The sequence below is a fragment of the Pipistrellus hanaki genome, assembly GCF_964339955.1.
Source record: "Pipistrellus hanaki genome assembly, chromosome: 3".
NCBI lineage: Eukaryota > Metazoa > Chordata > Mammalia > Chiroptera > Vespertilionidae > Pipistrellus > Pipistrellus hanaki.
The window spans coordinates 154,277,664-154,295,674 of record NC_140505.1 but is presented as its reverse complement, the minus strand read 5'-3'; the positions used below and the strand labels follow the sequence as shown (position 1 = coordinate 154,295,674).

The 18,011-nt window shown below is 37.1% G+C and overlaps 1 protein-coding gene across 5 annotated transcripts in view; it reads right to left on the bottom strand.

Annotated features, from left to right (window-relative positions):
- CAPRIN2 (caprin family member 2) overlaps positions 1-18,011 on the bottom strand; it is a 42,544-nt gene that overhangs the window by 14,315 nt on the left and 10,218 nt on the right. For 4 of the 5 annotated variants that reach the window (XM_084877842.1, XM_084877844.1, XM_084877843.1 and 1 more), the window contains 9 exons: positions 16,139-16,377; positions 14,020-14,102; positions 11,614-11,775; positions 10,331-10,374; positions 8,706-9,383; positions 6,016-6,138; positions 4,501-4,582; positions 3,127-3,182; positions 509-613 (listed from right to left, as the gene is read on the bottom strand). In XM_084877842.1, coding sequence (XP_084733968.1) covers positions 509-613; positions 3,127-3,182; positions 4,501-4,582; positions 6,016-6,138; positions 8,706-9,383; positions 10,331-10,374; positions 11,614-11,775; positions 14,020-14,102; positions 16,139-16,377 — 1,572 coding nt within the window. The remainder of the gene's footprint in view (positions 1-508; positions 614-3,126; positions 3,183-4,500; positions 4,583-6,015; positions 6,139-8,705; positions 9,384-10,330; positions 10,375-11,613; positions 11,776-14,019; positions 14,103-16,138; positions 16,378-18,011) is intronic. The other variant, XM_084877841.1, reaches the window with a different exon arrangement.

Genomic DNA, 18,011 nt, shown 5'->3' with positions numbered 1-18,011 from the left:
GACTTACTGAAACTATTAGCAAAAAAAAAAAAAAAAAAAATTTACTTTAGAATTGAAAGCACAAATATTATAAAATACTTTTGACAAAATTAGGCAAAAAGAGAATGTAAACCATTCCAAATGAATAAATGCTAATAGCATCACTATAAAGTTATTGAGTGTTCATAGTTATATAAATAAAAAGATTTTTCTTCTCAGAATTTATTCAATATAAATATGGCGAGGAAACGACCTAATCCGACCTAAAACTTTTCATCTTTTTTAACAGTAGCAATTTGGACAAATTTATTGCAACTGATAAAGCAAGACTCTAGTAAGCCTACTTTACAGCAAAGCCACAATAAAATTACCTGTGTACGTTTCAGGACCACAACATCTACAGAAAGCAGTACGGTAGTACAGTATAAATGTTACATTGTTCAATGGGTCATGTGTGTAATTCACAAAATAAGCTGGTTCTGCTATTCTCCAAGACAGAAAAGAAATCAAGACCATTATCTCTCATTACCTCAGGGGTCTCTGAAGGCATAAACTCTGTTTCAGATCCCGAAGAAGCCTGATCGGTAGTAACCAAGCAAGCACTTGAGCTACTGGTAACTGGAGAAACAGCAGCCTGGGCACAGGAAGACATAAAACTTTATAAAAGGCACATTTTTTGTTCACATTATATTTCTTGGGCCTTGGGCTTTCTAATACGTTATTGTTATTGAGAGCTCATTAATGCTAAATACTTCACACTCTCTGACATTTAATCCAACAGTAGGCTTTTGGTTTTGTTTGTTTACTATTCTTTTAGAGGTCACCCAAGACTTTTAACATGAATCCTTGATTAAAATTTCAATATGAATAAGTACTTTTCCCACTTCTTGGATAGTGTGAGGACTTTGAACACTACTATCCTCATTTTATTGACAATCAAGCAGAGGCAAAGAAAAGATTAAGTCATTTACCCAAGATCACACAAAATTAAGTGGCAGAGCTGAGATTCAAACCCAAGCAGTCAGCTGCATTGCCTTTTCCAGACCTGGTCACCAAAGGACACATCTAATCCCATCTTCACTTATCAAGATTCTTGGCCCTGGAAACTTGGGGCTAGATTTTCACTCTGGCACTCAATAGCAACTCACTGGAAGATGAGTGCAGGGCGCATTTAACACTCTAGGCATAGCTCTGCCAGGGATCATAGTAACTATGTTTTTAATCTGAGTACTCTCAGGGTCTTAAAGAGGTAGGTAGGAATATAAATAGAAAGGATAAACTGTGTATAAATCACAATGGCATCAAAATTCTAACAAAAAATTAAAGCTAATAATACTTATAAAATAAAAATTAGGGGGAAAAAAGCATAGTAGGAACTAAGGCTGTGACAACTGTAACCAATAAAAAACTAATAGAGTGGCTAGGAATTCTATGGTACAACAGGTATTAGATATACCAGAGAGAGACCCACAAGGTCTTAAGTATCTGTGAATCCACTCCGTTTATCTAAATGCATTGATACAGTTCTTAGAAGCCCAAGCAATAAAATGGGTGAATTGGAAACTAATTAACGGTAACCAATATCAAACCAGTAATGGTTCAGTGGTCTTCTAGAAGGAGTCATCATGATATAACACTTCTTGGGAAGGAGATGGGGGCCAAGTTTACAAAAGGCCTTACAGGGGAGAAAAATTTTTTATACCCTTTACATTTTATATAACGAAATAAATAGGTACAATTTGGATCTGAACTATTATGAGACTGAAGAGTTTCTAAAACGGGGCCGCTCTTCTGGCCCTCTCCTAGAAACTGCCCTGAGTAAGTGGGACTGACTACAGTGGAGACATAACGAGGCTCCAGCCACAGAAAGATTCACTGATGCTAAGTGAAGGCAACTTAGGCCATTGAATAGTAAGATTTAAAAAACTTGAATTTTAGTTAAAAGGTTCATTTAACAAAAAAGATAAGGAAACATTTTTGTATTACCGGTAGTATTTATTTAGAAATGATGGCAATTCTTAATTCCAAATTATTGATCTTTAAGTATACCAGCTGAAGGTTGTTTTAAGTATTGATGAGTAAACATAATGTTACAGACCAGAACCATTACACCAGGCAAGCTGCTTTCCCAAAAAAAAGTAATTAAATTGTCAATTGAACTTTAACAGCTGGAGAGAAAAAATGGAGCTCGTTAGTTACAGCAGTGACGGGGGTGAGAGACCTTGCCCAACAAACACATTTTGAAAACTGAGCCATACCGTATTAAAATAAATATAAACCACTGTAACACTGTAAGCAAATGACATTATTTTCTCAGAAGTTTTTGAGAAGAAAGACAATTATTCACCCACCTGGTAAAAATATTTAACATACTGTCGAAGTAGCTACTATCAAGAAAATTGCCAATGAGGCTTTTAGAGGGATCCAAAGAAAATATTTTTAGATAATGACCAGAAAACTTGAGCTTACCATTAATGGAAATGCAATGTGGCATTTATAGACCTCAATGACCTGGTCCCTTAATATCTCTAAGTGTGTTCTGTTAAAATTAGTTTCTCAGAATATTAACTATTTGGGGGAAGGAGCAATGGCTAACTAAGAATTTTTAAATTTTTTGACCCTTTACTATGCTGTTATATTAAGTTACTTAGGTAGCTCAGTAGCAAAGGAAACTTCCCAGACAAGGTACCTCTGGACTCTTCAGGTGTGCTCCTTCCTTACTAAGTCAACTAGCTTTCTCCATTAAAATTTACTAGGAGCCCAGTGCGTGATTCAAAATTGCGCAGCACCACCCACCCTCGAGTCTCTGGTCTGGCCCTGCCTCCCTCTCCAGCCCTTGGAGCAGCCATAGCCACTGCCGATCAGGCCCTTCCCCGGCGCAGGTGCTGCACAGGCAACCTCCTCCTGTCTGGTTGACCCGTTATGGCGTCCAGGTTAATTAGCATATTTTTCTTTTTTATAAATACATATAGATGTCTTCCCATGGTCATTAGGGAATCTTTTGAGGACCGACTGGTTGTACTTAATCTAAAAACTAGACATGTATATTAGAATCACTAAGTCTGCTCATTCTTGCCAAAGTAAAAGGTTTTTTTTCCCCCTGAATAGCAAAGAAGAGTAAATGAAAGATTAATTTGGAGAAGTTACCTGTAATGGCTCTTGAAGAAAACCATTTTGACCGGTCAGACTTTGTTCTGGAGTTGCTGCAGAGAGTGAAATCAACAGTAAACCACTGAGGGAGCAGAAAAGTTTATGCATATCAACTGGGTGGAAACTAAAGTTTATATTTCACACAAAAAAATAAAAAACAAAACAGTAGCTGAAGAGACTAGGTCTCAAGTCCATCATGGGTGTTCTATTAGAGCACTACTAAGAGTCAGAGAAAATGTAGAGGAGGATACAAAGAGAAAATGTAGAGGAGGAGGATACTACTTCTATCTATGATACATAATATTTCAAGGTTAAATGGGCAAAAGCAGCGCATATCAAGGCCTCCAAAAGAACAGAAATACAACTTTTAAAATAAAGAGTAAGCCCAGCCAGTATGGCTCAGTGTTTGAGTGTCGACCTGTGAACCAGGAGGTCACGGTTCGATTCCCTGTGGGTCAGTGCACATGCTCGGGTTGCAGGCTTGCTCCCCAGTGTGGGGCATGCAGGATTCTCTCTCATCACTGATGTTTCCATCTCTCTCTCCTTCTCTTCCTCTCCGAAATGAACATATTTTTCAAAAAGAATGTTTATAAAAATAAATAAAAATAACAGGAAGTAGTAATCTGAAAAGGTAAAATCTGAGCTATCATGAATAGTAATTAATTTGTTCATGTAAGTTTCAAGTTTCAAAGTAAATCTTAGCTGGGTCATATGTCTCCTGAGGGTTGTTGTTTCTTTCCTCTTTGTCCATGCATATTAATATACTTTTCACTTACCTGGCTTCAGTTTGGTTTTTCCTTGTTAATGTCCATCAGTTTTGTTAATTACTCTAGTTTTTCCTTACTTCAGCCAGGAATTGCTGTCTAATCTTACTACAGCTGGCCTATGTCTTTGATTACATCACCCTTCCCCTGAAATAAACTAGTGTAGAGCAAAAGGCCTCAAGTTGGAAGCATCAGGCCAGATTCAAATTTAGGCTCCATCATTAATTACTACGTTACTCAGTATACCGATTATCACTGAGGCAACTTCACTCACAGTCAGGACCCAAGAGCCTCGATGCTAGATATCGATATATGCAGTTGAAAGGAGTCAAGCAAGTTCTAGTGAGAATTCACTCCAAGACAGAAAAAACAAACCTGCAAAAACAGCTACTGTGCATTTCCATTCACCCATCTGGAGACTTTCTCTAAAATGCAAATATCCTTATGGGAATTTACCCATATATAACTGATAATATATGGATACTTAGAATAAATTAACACATGGACAGAGATTAACCCTTAAGATATCTAGAATAAAATTGCTGGTAAAAGAAATAAATGCTAGACCTACAGCTCCTTATTCCAAGTCTCAAGAATGATCACATACCTGCTGGGCTGCCTGGCGTAACTGAAGGCGGCTGTGAGGGTGGAATTGCACTTGAAGGTTTGTCACAATCCAGAACAGATTCCTAAAGCCAAGTTTTTAAATAATGAATAGAAACAAAGGTTATTCATTTAAGAGCTATTGCCATTAAATGATTCATGATGTTGTCCATAGCTTATTAGGCATAGGAATCTAGCTAATAACTATCTCAAAAGACTTTCCAGAAGCAGAAATTAAGAGTTGAAATGAAAAACTAAAGTAATTGTCAAACTTCAAAACTGTGTCAAGTTTTAAAACTACAATAGTAATTCTAAGGCCTGCCATGGGGGAAAAAAGAACAAACAAAAAACAAACAAAAAAAACTCCTGACTTGAGTTCTTAAACAAAAGCATTAATCCTAGTAGCGACTGAACCCTCATTTTTTATTATACCCAAACAATGAGAGGGTCTGATTATTTTGTCTCAACCACTGAACTAGCTCATGGCATTAAATGCTTTCATGATGAGAAGCCATTCTCTCCTGCCATCTGCCTATCTTGGTTCTCCAGGAAATGTTTCCAACCTTGTGAATACTTAAGCTACACACCTGTAGTGATCATTTTAGTTCTTTAATTTACCTTTAGATACTATGAAGGATAAGCAATTCCCCCATTGTACAAATAAGTAGAGGGGCGGAAGCAAAATAACTTGCCATTGATTCTACAGCTGGTAAACTGGTAGAAATGGGATTTAAACACAGACCTAATTTCAAGTGCAAGATCCTATTACTACACAAGACTATCTTATTTGTCTACTTCATCCCTCAGTAACATCACACTATTCTGAAATTCTGCAAGCATCTGTAGGACACAATTTAACATTTAACTATTGGCTTAACACATGTTCACAACCTTATACTTCTGGGATCTAAACTCTTTAAAGGCAATGAATGTCTCATGATTTTCTCTACACAAGGGCTCTTGTCAGAATACCAAGCATAAAGTAGGTTTCTCACAATCTCAGTGGAAACTACTGGTGATCTATAGTTGTAAAAAGCACCGTAGGCTTTTTACATGTTTAATTCATTTTGTAACAAGAAACAGAAATGGAAACTATTATCCTTATTCTTATTTATTTTTAATATACTTTATTGATTTCAGAGAGGGAGAGGGAGAGAGAAATAGAAACATCAACAATATGAGAGAATCATTGATTGGCTGCCTCTTACATGCCCCACACTGGGGATCAAGCCCGCAACCCAGGCATGTGCCCTTGGCCGGAATTGAACCTAGGACCTTTCAGTCTGCAGGCTGTAACTCTATCCATTGAGCCAAACCAGCTAGGGCTATCCTTATTTTTAAAGGAAACTGAGGCAGTAACTTGCCTAAACTCTCAGAGCTAGGAAGTGGCAGAGCCAGGATTCATATTCATTCCCGAACACCAGAATCTATGCTCTTAACAACTTGGTTATAATGCTGCGGGTCAGAAGTAAATTGCCCCATGAATATAATTTAAGATTCATTCAATAATGACTCATACTTGCATAAAGTTACAGGTTCCTTGAATTTGGGTCATCAGATCCTGCAGTTTTTCTTTCCTCAATAGTGGATCCTTTGGAAGAGGAGAGGAAGAACCTACAGGCTGATGCATGGGCTTAGGCACCTACAAGACAAACCCATAAAGTATTAGGAGTAAAATTCAACTTCGATAACCTAATTTAGGAATCTTGGCCTGTCATTACATCTAAATGAAATCAAAACACATAGCAATGCTCATTTATCATATTTATCTCAGGTAAAGAATTTCCACCTAAATGCATTTTCTAAATAATTTAATCAAACTTTAAATACCACCCCCTTCAGAATAACTTTAATGGAAATCTTTCTAAAACATCCTCTTCTTAAAGAGAAAGGCCCAAGGCCTGGCTGAGGTGGCTCAGTGGTTGAGCATCAACCTGTGTGCTAGGAGGGCACAATTTGATTCCGGTCAAGTCACATGCCTGGGTTTCTAGTTCTATCCCCAGTGTGGGGCGTGCAGGAGGTAGTCAATCAATGATTCTCTCTCATTACTGATGTTTCTCTTTCTCTCTCCCTCTCCCTTCCTCTCTGAAATCAATAAAAATATAAAAATTAAAATAGAAGATCCAAAATAGCAGGGCTTGATAGGAAGTTATTTCACTGTAGACTTCAGTTATTGTATGTCTTCTATGCCAACGTACCACTAGCTCTAAGGCACACCAATGATTTTTTTCTGGAAAAAATTACTACTACTATATGAAATATACACCCCATTTTAAAGATGTATCTGATTTCAGAAACACGAATATGTAAAATTATATACATATACCGTGGAATTGAGGGAATACACTATCATGTTTTGTTAAAGAGTAAGTATATTTTGAGGGGCTAATGGTGTTTATAAGGTGGTTAACCCTCATGCTAAATTGATTCAGATTGCTGCACACCCTGAATTAAACCTCTTTATAGTTATTTCTTACAGCTGTCAGCATGCCTCTCCCTTCCAGCACCTCTTCTCCAACTTTTAATGTATTCGGTAGTCACACAGCTCAACTGATCAAAGTATCCCATAAAATAAGAGTTAATAGATCCTAAGTGAATGAATGAAAAGCTCCTTTAGGAAAAAAAGTATGAGCGTTAGTGTTTAATTTTATGTTATTTAGTCTTTTGCCTTTGAATATTATTTTGCCCTTGACTGTACTTATTCATGTTCTAGACAGCTGAGCTTGTAAGACAGATACAGAGACAAATATTGAATTATACACAGCCACTGAGAGACCTTGCAACTTTAGTATAATGCTGTGCCATAAAAGCAAATTAAATCAGTTCTGACCTTTATAACTAAACACCTCTGATTTCAAATTATTCTGCAAATGTCATGGCATCAATATTCTGGTATGGTAAAGGCTCAGCACTGCTATATCCAGTGGAATTTTAAGTTGGGTATTTTAAATCAACATTGAGGCATAAAACTGGGGTTTATTTTAATATATTTTTATTGATTTCAGAGAGGAAAGGAGAGGGAGAGGCAGAAACATAAATGATGAGAGAGGAACATTGATTGGCTGCCTCCTGCACACCACACAGTGGGGATGGAGCTTTGCAACCAGGGCATGTGTCTTTGACCAGGAATAAAACCTGGACCTCCTGGTTCATAGGTTGATGCTCAACCACTGAATCACACTGGCTGGGGAAAAAAAAAAAAAAAAAAAAAAAAAAACACTGGGTTTTTAAATATAAGTTTCTCAAAATGACATATTACAATTACTATGTGTGATATCTGGTTAGTGAAATAACACTATCAATCTTCTGCAGGGTCAGAAAAACATGAAAATTAATATTAGCACCTGAAGAAAGAGGAAGAGAGGAGAGCAAAAGGAGACAAGTAAACTCTAAAATTCCCTTCACAGGTAGGATGGAGGTAGGGATAATTTATTTATAAAATGCGATGCTTCGATTTCCCCAAGCAAAATGGTTTTCACGCCGTTGGAGGACCAAAGACTTATCCGAAAACTTTTGGCTAAAATGGCACGAAGTGTAAGGCACACTACTAAAGAGGAGAATACTGGAAGGATAAAACATTCACACTGCTTAGCAAACAAGGTGAGGCCATTTTGCATTTAAATAGTGGAAAATAAATTATAATTTAATAATTATAATTTTAACACTAACACTGTATGAAAGGATTATACATCATAAGACTTATTTTCCTTTCTCCAACTAGAGGATATCTCCAACCACCATAGACCTTCTTCAAAGAGTACAGGCTAATCTGAGTGACTACAAATGAGTGAAAGAGAAGCAAGAGAACACAGAAAAATATAAGTTCTGTCAGAAAAAGTCACCCATGGACCAGGTCAAAGGTAACAAATCTCCCACCTCGGACATGCATTTACATCTCTCACTTGTTCTTGTCTCAACTACCCACTATTTTGACGTCATATCACGTCATTACACTTTTGGCATTAAAACAGTATTTCCTCATTGGGAAAATTTCATCTCAGGTTAGGCTCAACAGACTGACTAGGTCTACTTCCAATTTTCAAGGGAAAACAATAAATTACACATTAAAGAGTTAAGTGAAATACTGTATACATTAATTTAACATGGGTTTTGTTGATTTTTTTTTTTTAAGAAAGCTAAAGTTATCATTACCACAGCTCCTTATTTATGTCTACATTGCCAGCCACGGTCTGATAGAGATCAACTCACATCTTTGGGTTCTGCATTAAACTTCCCGGGCAGGAGCTGGTCATTTGGCATGAGGCTTCCTGCAGCTGCCCCCCAGGACTTGGGAGAAATCTGTGGTTGTGGTGTTAGAGGGTGTTTTGGATGCTCCACATTGTTTTCCCAAGGTTTGGGAGCCTCTGCCTGACTTGCGTCCTGTTCTTCACACATGGGTGTGGTCCATGACTTGCTGAGGTCCTGTTCACTCTGCAGGGAAGGTGTCCAGGACTTCGCAGTTTGCTTCTTTGGATCCTGTTCTTTCTGCAGTTGAACTGGCCAGGGCTTTGGTGTCTCCTGCTTCTTTTGTTCCTCTTGAACGTTTCCTGCTTTAGGTTTGGGAGTTTCTTGCTTCCACTGGCTAGGGGTTAGCTTGGGTTTAGAGACATCCTGCTTCTTCTGTTCTTCCTGCAGAGTGGGCCTGGGCTTGGCCATCTCTTGCTTCCTCTGTCCGGAGTAAACCACAGGCTTTGCCAGCTCCTGCTGCTTAACAGAGGGCTCCCAGGATGGGAAGGATTCCTGTTTCTTCTCCTCACCAGCTGGTTCAGTAAGCTTATCCCAACATTTGGGGAGATTTGGTTTTCTAGCATAATCTGCTTCCCAAGATTGCTCTTCATGCTGCTTGCTTGAATAATCTACTTCTGCTTTGTAGCGTCTGTTAAGAAACTAGACCAGAGGGGGGAAAATGTGCTGAGTCACTAAATGTATAGAAGACCTTGCGGGGAATAGTGAACTCCCTTAGAATCCCTATGTCCATTGGTCTGAACCACTCTCCTTATGGGAAATTTCTATTCTTATTCTACTTGAAAAGACTGTCCTACTTTTTTGTCCATTCCTTTCTCCTCTCAATTAACAGGAATACAAACTTTGCTATGTGAAAAGAAACAATCTATATTTGACTGGCCGAGTCAGAATAACCTTGATAAAAGAGCCCGAATCAAGTAAATGTGGCACCACGGTGTGCAGTTCTGGGCAGTCTTAGGTGAGTCAAATATATATATTGCTACTTTGGAAACATCAAAGTTTATATTTCTGACTACCCACCTGACACCCTTAAACATAAAGGCAGAGGACAGTCCAACTAAACAAAGTTATATTGTTTAACCTTAAGCCTTATGTTTCTTAAATTACCAGACTTTCCTTTATTTTCATTATGTATCCATCAATACTGTGATGTTGCCTCTTCCATTCTTTCTAGTTCCTATGAATTTCAATGTCACTTCGAAAAGAACAAATACCCTCTTCTATTACTAACCTGAGTAAATTTTGGAGAGCGCAAAATTCTACCCATTTTTAAATTCTAACACAAGGGCCAACAGTAATAACAGCTAACACAAGCAGTTATTGTGTGGCAGGCCAAATTCTAAGTAATGGAGAAGTTAAACTGACTCCTGTAATCCTCACAATAACCACATGAGGCAGGCATTTCTATCATTCTGCACCTTATGCATAAGGATAACAGACATAGATATCTTGCCCAAAGTCACTAGAATGGTAAACTGCAGAGCCAGGATTCAAGCTTAAGTAGTACACCTCCAGGCCAGGAATTTCCAATCACAACATACACAAAAGCTCAAAAACCAAAATCAGCAAATTACCTTTTAGTACCTTACCTCTTGTGGTTGTATCTCTGGCTGTGTAAATTCCATAGGAGACTCTGGAAAGATGAAAGAAATATAAGTAAACTACATGTTTTCAGCCAGATTACAACTAGTTCATTCTAGCACCATATTTCAGAGGAGTTATAAAAAAAAGATAGTAAAATTAAGTATATTTATATCAGGAGTAACTCTATTGTTTGTTAGTCAAAAGCTTGTGGTCCAAGGCTAGCTGAAGCTAATAGCTCACCTCATGGAAAGTCCTTTTCTAAAGTCAAGTTACAGTTAAAAATGGATTTCTGATGGAAAATAAGACTATCTCCTCTTATCCACAAACGCAGCTTATGTCAAGCTGGAATTACAGTTCCGGGATCCATAGGGTAATAATGAATCATCTCAGCTTGAAATATAAAGCCCTCCTACAAGCTAGTTTAAGATCGGGAGGAGGGTGAGGGAGTGAAGATACTAAGCACTGGATTTTGCATTAGAAACTAAGAGGAAGTGGCTTTCAGAACCCTGCCTCAACTACCTCCTTAGAAGTGATATTTCTTATATATATTTTTAATTGATTTTAGAGAGGAAGAGAAAGAGAGAAACAATAATGATGAGAGAGAATCACTGAGTGATCGCCTCCTGCATGCCCCTCGCTGGGGATAGAGCCCACAACACCAGCATGTGCCCTGACCAGGAATCAAACCGGGACCTTCAGGTTCATAGGGTGATGCTCAACCTCTGAGTCATGCCAGCCAGGCAGAAGTGATATTTCTTAAATAAATCCAGCTTAAACAAACAAAAGCAAAAGTGCCATTTGCTCAAAGTATTTCTTTTCCAAGTAAAGTGGGAATTTTGAAAAGCATATTTCTTTGATTGGAATTATTATATTTACTTGGGCACTTTTTTCCTTAAACAGTATGTTAACTTTAGGTTATTAACACTCTTATCTACTCCAGTATTGGATAGTACTATAATTTACATTTTAATCAATTTCAAATGAAATTATCCTACTACTAGTTTAACAAAGCGGTTCAAACTCCATCGAGTCTCATCTTAACAGTGCATGCTCTTATAACAAAGTGTAACTTAACATTTCTAGTAAGGTTCACTCTTAATAGAAGGCAAATCATGGTAATAAAGCCTAGTGATATTTCCTAAAGTGAGGTTAATCCTGCTACAAGTAAAGATTTTCATGCATTACACACTAACAAATTAAAACATGGCAATCATTTCACAGTGATTTGTCTCATATTTGGGCATTAAGGATGCAGTCACTATACAAAATTTCAGAAAGCACAACAAACCTGACTCTCTGACAGATTCAGTCTTCAATAACTGTTTTCTCTTCTCTGATTTTATTTCTTCCTCCAGTGATACTTCTTTTTCCTGAGCATTTTTTGAAACTGGGATACTTTCAAAATAGCCTGAATTCAGCAATTTAGACAGTAGATCTTTCACATGTTTGTCTAAGAAAAAGTGATGAAGATTTAGTTATCATATAACCTAAAAGGTCAAGGGAAATTATTTGGAATAAAAATCCTAACATAATTTTATCCTATAATGTCACTACAGCATTTTACATTAGAGGGGATTCAGAGAACTAGTCAGTACCATGAAAAATAAATATGCAGCCCATCTTTATGTCAGGCTGAATCAATATAAATTTTAACAATCAGAATCCCAAAATTTAGCAAGTTACTTAAGTTTCTCTGGGTCTCCATTTCCACTATGCGAGAAATGACTAAAAATCAGAGATCCTTATCAAAATCTCAAAAATGTTACAAAAATATATACATTATTCCCGGAGCTTAAGGAAAAGTCATATCTCCCATCTGCTTCCAAGATATCATAACTAGCAATTACTCTATCTTCCCCAAGTCATGAAGGCTTTACAGAAGTAAAAGCTCCTCAATCATAACCATTAGAAAACCCTATGTTGGACAATCTCTAAAAGATTTTTAAACTTCTAAATTCCATGATTAAGACTTTACTCGAGTTGTGCTTTATGTCACTCCTAGCACATCATCCTATGATGATCAAGAAAAATCTTGTCAAAACCCGTCTTGCTTAATGGATAGAGCGTCGGCCTGCGGACTGAAAGGTCCCAGGTTCGATTCCAGTCAAGGGTATGTACCTTGGTTGTGGGCACATCCCCAATAGGGGGTGTGCAAGAGGCAGCTGATTGATGTTTCTTTCTCATCGATGTTTCTAACTCTCTATCCCTCTCTCTTCCTCTCTGTAAAAAATCCATAAAATATATTTTTTAAATTAAAAAATCTTATAATGATGTTAAAGTTACTTCATTTTTAATATCCATTAAAACCCTAATTACCAAATTAAGCTGAGTTCTCATACTTGATTTGAGTCTATTACTCCTTTCATAGGAGTACTATGACAGATTTTTGTCTTTCTTTAAAACAAAATCAACTATGAGCTATAATTTACAAACAAAAAAATTCATCCACTTGAAGTGCACAGAAAGTCACGTTATTTCTGGCATTTCCACCAGAACAATGATACAGAACATTTTTATCAACTCAAAAAGTTCCTTCATATCCCTCTTTTAATCAACCCCCTTTCCCCTCTCCCTGGAACCACTGACCTGCTCTCGTTCTAGTTATGTCTTTTCTAGAATTTCATATAAATGGAATCATATAATATGTGCTTATTTTTTTGTCTGGCTTATTTTACTCAACATAATTATTTTTAGATTCACCCATGCTGTTGCATATATGAATACTTCATTCCATTTTTTATTGCTGAATGGATTCCACTGTATGGATATGCCACATTTTGTTTATCAATTATCAACTGATGTACATCTGGGCCATGTTTAGTTTGGAGCTATCATGAATAAAGCCGGTATGAACATTCATGTACAAATACTTATGTGAGCATGTTTTCCGTTCTCTTGGGTATTAAAAATATAACTGCTTTGTTATATAGTAAGTGTACACTTAATTTTATTTTTTAAAACTGCCGAATGATTTTCCAAAGTATTTGTATCATTTTTCATTCTAACCAAGAAATAAATTTCTATGATCGAAACTTGAAAGGACTTAGAAAGTTTGTGACAGTTATACATACTTAAGAGTATTTTTAAAAAGGAAGCAACCACTATTAACAAAAACGTTTGCTGGCTTCAAATGAATTTTCATTATTCTAAGCTAGGATTTCATGTCTGGCCATTTGTATTTGGGCATTGGGCCAACATCTACTTAAGAAGCCAAAAGAACTCTTTCTCTCCAGCTCATTTCCAGATCAATAGACAACAATACATCAGTAGACTATGTAGCCAAACCATTCATATATATCTTAGGCAAATCTGGTAGATAAGTCTTAATATTGATAATGTGTAGATTTAAAATTCTTAAATAGAACAGGCACAACTATTCAGAATAGAGAACCGAACTCCAAAAGGGTCAGGCTAGTGTTAAAGCTCGCACTAGACCCTAGCTAGCTCTTGTTCCCAAATCACAGCGACTTTCCACTTGAAAACTCCCCCTAGGTTTCGTTTTAATGAGTGCAATTATACAACAGCTGCTTTTAGCAGAACTAAACAAAGAGATCATTCTCCCCATGAAAATAAATAGTATTGCAGACAAGTAAGTTCTGAGGGACTGACGCAGTTTCAGCCGTCAATATCATTCTAAACATATAGACATAAAGTTTGGTATTGACTGTAAAAGTCCAGAGTAAAGAAAACTCACATGTCGTTCCTACCACTGCTTTCTCACTACCTTCCAAAAGGTCCCAAAAGTACAAGGATGACTTCTCCATCTGGTCTTCAACACTGATAAGGAAAAGCAGCAGCAGAACAAAGTGGCTTTAGAAATACATACACATACATACATACATACATACATACATACATACATATATACATACATACATATATATATATATCCTAAATAATAAAAGGCTAATATGCAAATCAACCAAACTACAGAATGACTGTTCACTATGACATGCACTGACCACCAGGGGGCAGACGCTCAATGCAGGAGCTGCCTTTAAATGGTCAGTGCGCTCCCACAGGGGGAGTGCTGCTCGGCCAGAAGCCGGGCTTACAGCTGGTGAGCACAGCTGCAGTAGCGGGAGCCTCTCCAACCTCCACGGCAGCACTAAGGACCCTTCATTGGATGTCCACCTGCCAGCTTAGGCCCACTCCACACGAGGAGCAGGCCTAAGCTGGCAGGCGGACATCCCCCAAGGCTCCTGAACTGTGAGAGGACACAGGCCGGGCTGAGGGACACCTCCCCCCCCCCCCCCAAAAAAAAAAAAAAGTGCATGAATGTCATGCACTGGCATTCTAGTATGTGTGTGTGTGTGTGTGTGTGTGTGTGTGTGTGTGTGTATATATATATGGAGCAGTGCAAGTTATACAATTAACCCATAAACAGTCAAGACATTCAATGTGCATTTTATCTTTTTATTCTTTGGAAAATGGAAACTTTACAAAAGATGACTAACTGCCCATTTATGGTTTTCTACTGTAAGTATTTTTCCTCAAAACAAGAATTTTTACCAAAAACAGCTATTAAGAAATAATCCAAAAAGAGCTTAAAATTGTCAATGCCATAGCATTCATTATCAAGCCTATGTTCTACATAAAAGAACTTTGAAATGAAAATATTAAGAGCTGTATTTAACTTTAAAGAGAGCAGCTTATTTTTCAAATTATAATCACTTGCATTTCACATATTAAAGTAAGCTACATTCCCTGAACACACCAAAGTGAAGTAAGAGAAAGAAGACAACAAACAGAGAATGATGATAGAATAGATTATCAGAATAGGAATAAATATATATATATATATATATATATATATATATATATATATATATAGCTGTCTATAGGTAATTGAGTTTTATTAGGTTTCCTGATACAATGTTTGATTTCCAATAGCAGTTGAAATTTAACTCTTAGATACAGACTATTCCAATGTTGTGTCTAGCTAGCATGGCTAACAGACACAACATTGGAATAGCCTATATCTAACAAAGAAAGGCTTAGAGAGCTGTTCATTAGCTAATTTATTCCTTCAAAGCAAGAATAGAAAATGGATAACTGTGAGGGGGTAGGGACATGGGTAGGAAGGGTGGAGACTGAGCAGCCTCCATTTGCTGGTTTGATATTTTTAATTATCAGGTTTGTTTCTCAGTATTTATTTGCAGCACAAAAACACCAAATAACCTCCCTTTAAAATGTTAATGATACTAGTCAAGATAAATTTTATTTACCTCCACTTTAAGTAAAGCAGTCAAAAGGCAAAGAATCTCAGGTAATACAACAGCCTGAGATAATTACATTAAAAAAATTTTTTTTAAGAATAGTATGCAGAACTGCCCTGACCAGTTTGGCTCAGTGGATAGAGCGTCAGTCTGTGGATTGAAGGGTCCCAGGTTTGATTCTGGTCATCCCCAGTAGGGGGTGTGCAGGAGGCAGCTGATCGATGTTTCTCATCAATGTTTCTAACTCTCTATCCCTCTCTCTTCCTCTCTATAAAAAATCAATAATATATATATATTTTTTTAAAGAATATGCATAACTAGTATTATGGTTAACACTTACACAAGGTTAAAACTTGGTGATCAGTCATTACTTTTTAAAATCCATGTTACAATAAAGAAGTAGGTTATGAGGTCATTAATATTCACTTTCCTCCTATCAACCCTGTCAGAGTCTAGGCAGGCCAACATTTCCCGTGTTGAATCAAATTAATGTTTTCCTAATTACTACATACATATATTTATTTTTTTATATTTACAAAAGTTAGGCTAAAGTGTTGTGTGTTCTGTTTCAGAAAAATATTTTCATTGGCTTACCTCAGACTTTCATTTCTTTCAGGGCAGGTCAGTTTCGAAAATTTAATGAGGTAGTCAAGTTCTTTTAAAGGCAAATACACTGCACCATTCAAGCCCTCCTTCAAGTCCTTCTGTACATGTTCCTGTGTCAAGTTCTGTAATACATACTGAACCTGGAGGACGGTGCAGAGTTTTTTCTTCTCAGCCTCAAGTTTTAGCATGTGCTCCCTTCGCTGGGCCTTCTTCTGAGCTTTAAGGAGCTGTTAAAACAAAGGCTAATTAAAATTGACAAATCTGCCAAAGCCGGTTGGCTCAGCGGTAGATCGTCGGTCTGCAGACTGAAAGGTCCCAGGTTCGATTCCGGTCAAGGGCATGTACATTGGTTGTGGGCACATCCCCGGTAGGGGGTGTGCAAGAGGCAGCTGGTCGATGTTTCTCTCTCATCGATGTTTCTAGCTCTCTATCTCTCTCCCTTCCTCTCTGTAAAAAAATCAATAAAATATATATTTTTAAAAATAAAAAATAAATAAAATTGACTAATCCCAGAGACTTGAGATTAGAAGATAAAACTCACATACAGAGTGGCAAAAGTAAGTTTATAGTTGTGAGTATCCAAACACAGAGTTTATTATTGAATTATTTATGTATATTACAAATTACAAATTTGATACATTCATTTAACCCTGCTTCCTCCTTCAGCAGAAGAAGTCCCAGAGTAAGAAACTGGTTTGTTTCAGGTAACCAGAGCCCAGGGAGCTCAGATTGTCCGCCTCCAGCTCCAGGCTCTATCTAGTACCTCCAATATCACCATAATGAGAAGCAAGCACCCACCGCAGATATCCGCATCAATCCAAGGTTTTACTTTTCCATATTTGGTATTACCAAGCCTTCTTAGACCAAATATTTTAAGAAAATGCTTCATTCTGTTTTAGGTTATTTTTTTAATCTCATGTTCCAGGAGAAGAATATTTAAACTATAATAGTTTTAAACCAACTAAAGACAACCAACTGGCTACAGCACGAGGAATGGAAAGCCAAACAGAAATAAAATGCCTAACTAATGTAATGGGGGGGAAACAGCCACAGCCACAGCCAACAGGCTTGTTTTAAAAGTAAAGAGATATTTTCAGAATTGTGTGCCAGTCTTGATGGAGCCTGTATTTTCCAATATTTAGCTGACAAAACACATATGGAAAATTGTCTACTCTAAAGCTCAGAACTGCAACACCTTAAGGTCTGACATAATACATGGCTTCTCATTAAAAAAAATAATAACACTGCCGAAACCGGTTTGGCTCAGTGGATAGAGCGTCGGCCTGCGGACTGAAAGGTCCCGGGTTCGATTCCGGTCAAGGGCATGTACGTTGGTTGCAGGCACATCTCCGGTGGGGGGTGTGCAGGAGGCAGCTGGTCGATGTTTCTCTCTCATTGACGTTTCTAACTCTCTATCCCTCTCAATTCCTCTCTGTGTAAAATCAATTAAATATATATTAAAAAATAAAATAAAATAAAAAATAACACAACAAACAATAAAAAGTACTATCTATTTCCACTAAGAAACTTAAACATTCTTTTCTCCCCATAGTTATTTTTCTGGTTGTAATGTTTACTTCATGTTGGGTATTTTCCAAGATATAAAGATCAAGAGAACAACAACAAAGTCTAAAAACTTACTCCTATAGGTGGTTTAAATTATTTTGATATAGCATCAGTATTTAAAACTCTACAATAGAGATGTGTATGTTCATACATCCTAACAGAAAAAGACTGAGGAAAAAACTCAACAAAAATATTCATGATGGCATTCTTAACTAACTTTCTAGAGGTTATGAAAGAAACTTAGTAAACTTGACTTGTGCTACTCTCAGGGACAGGAGACAAGGAATGAAGATAA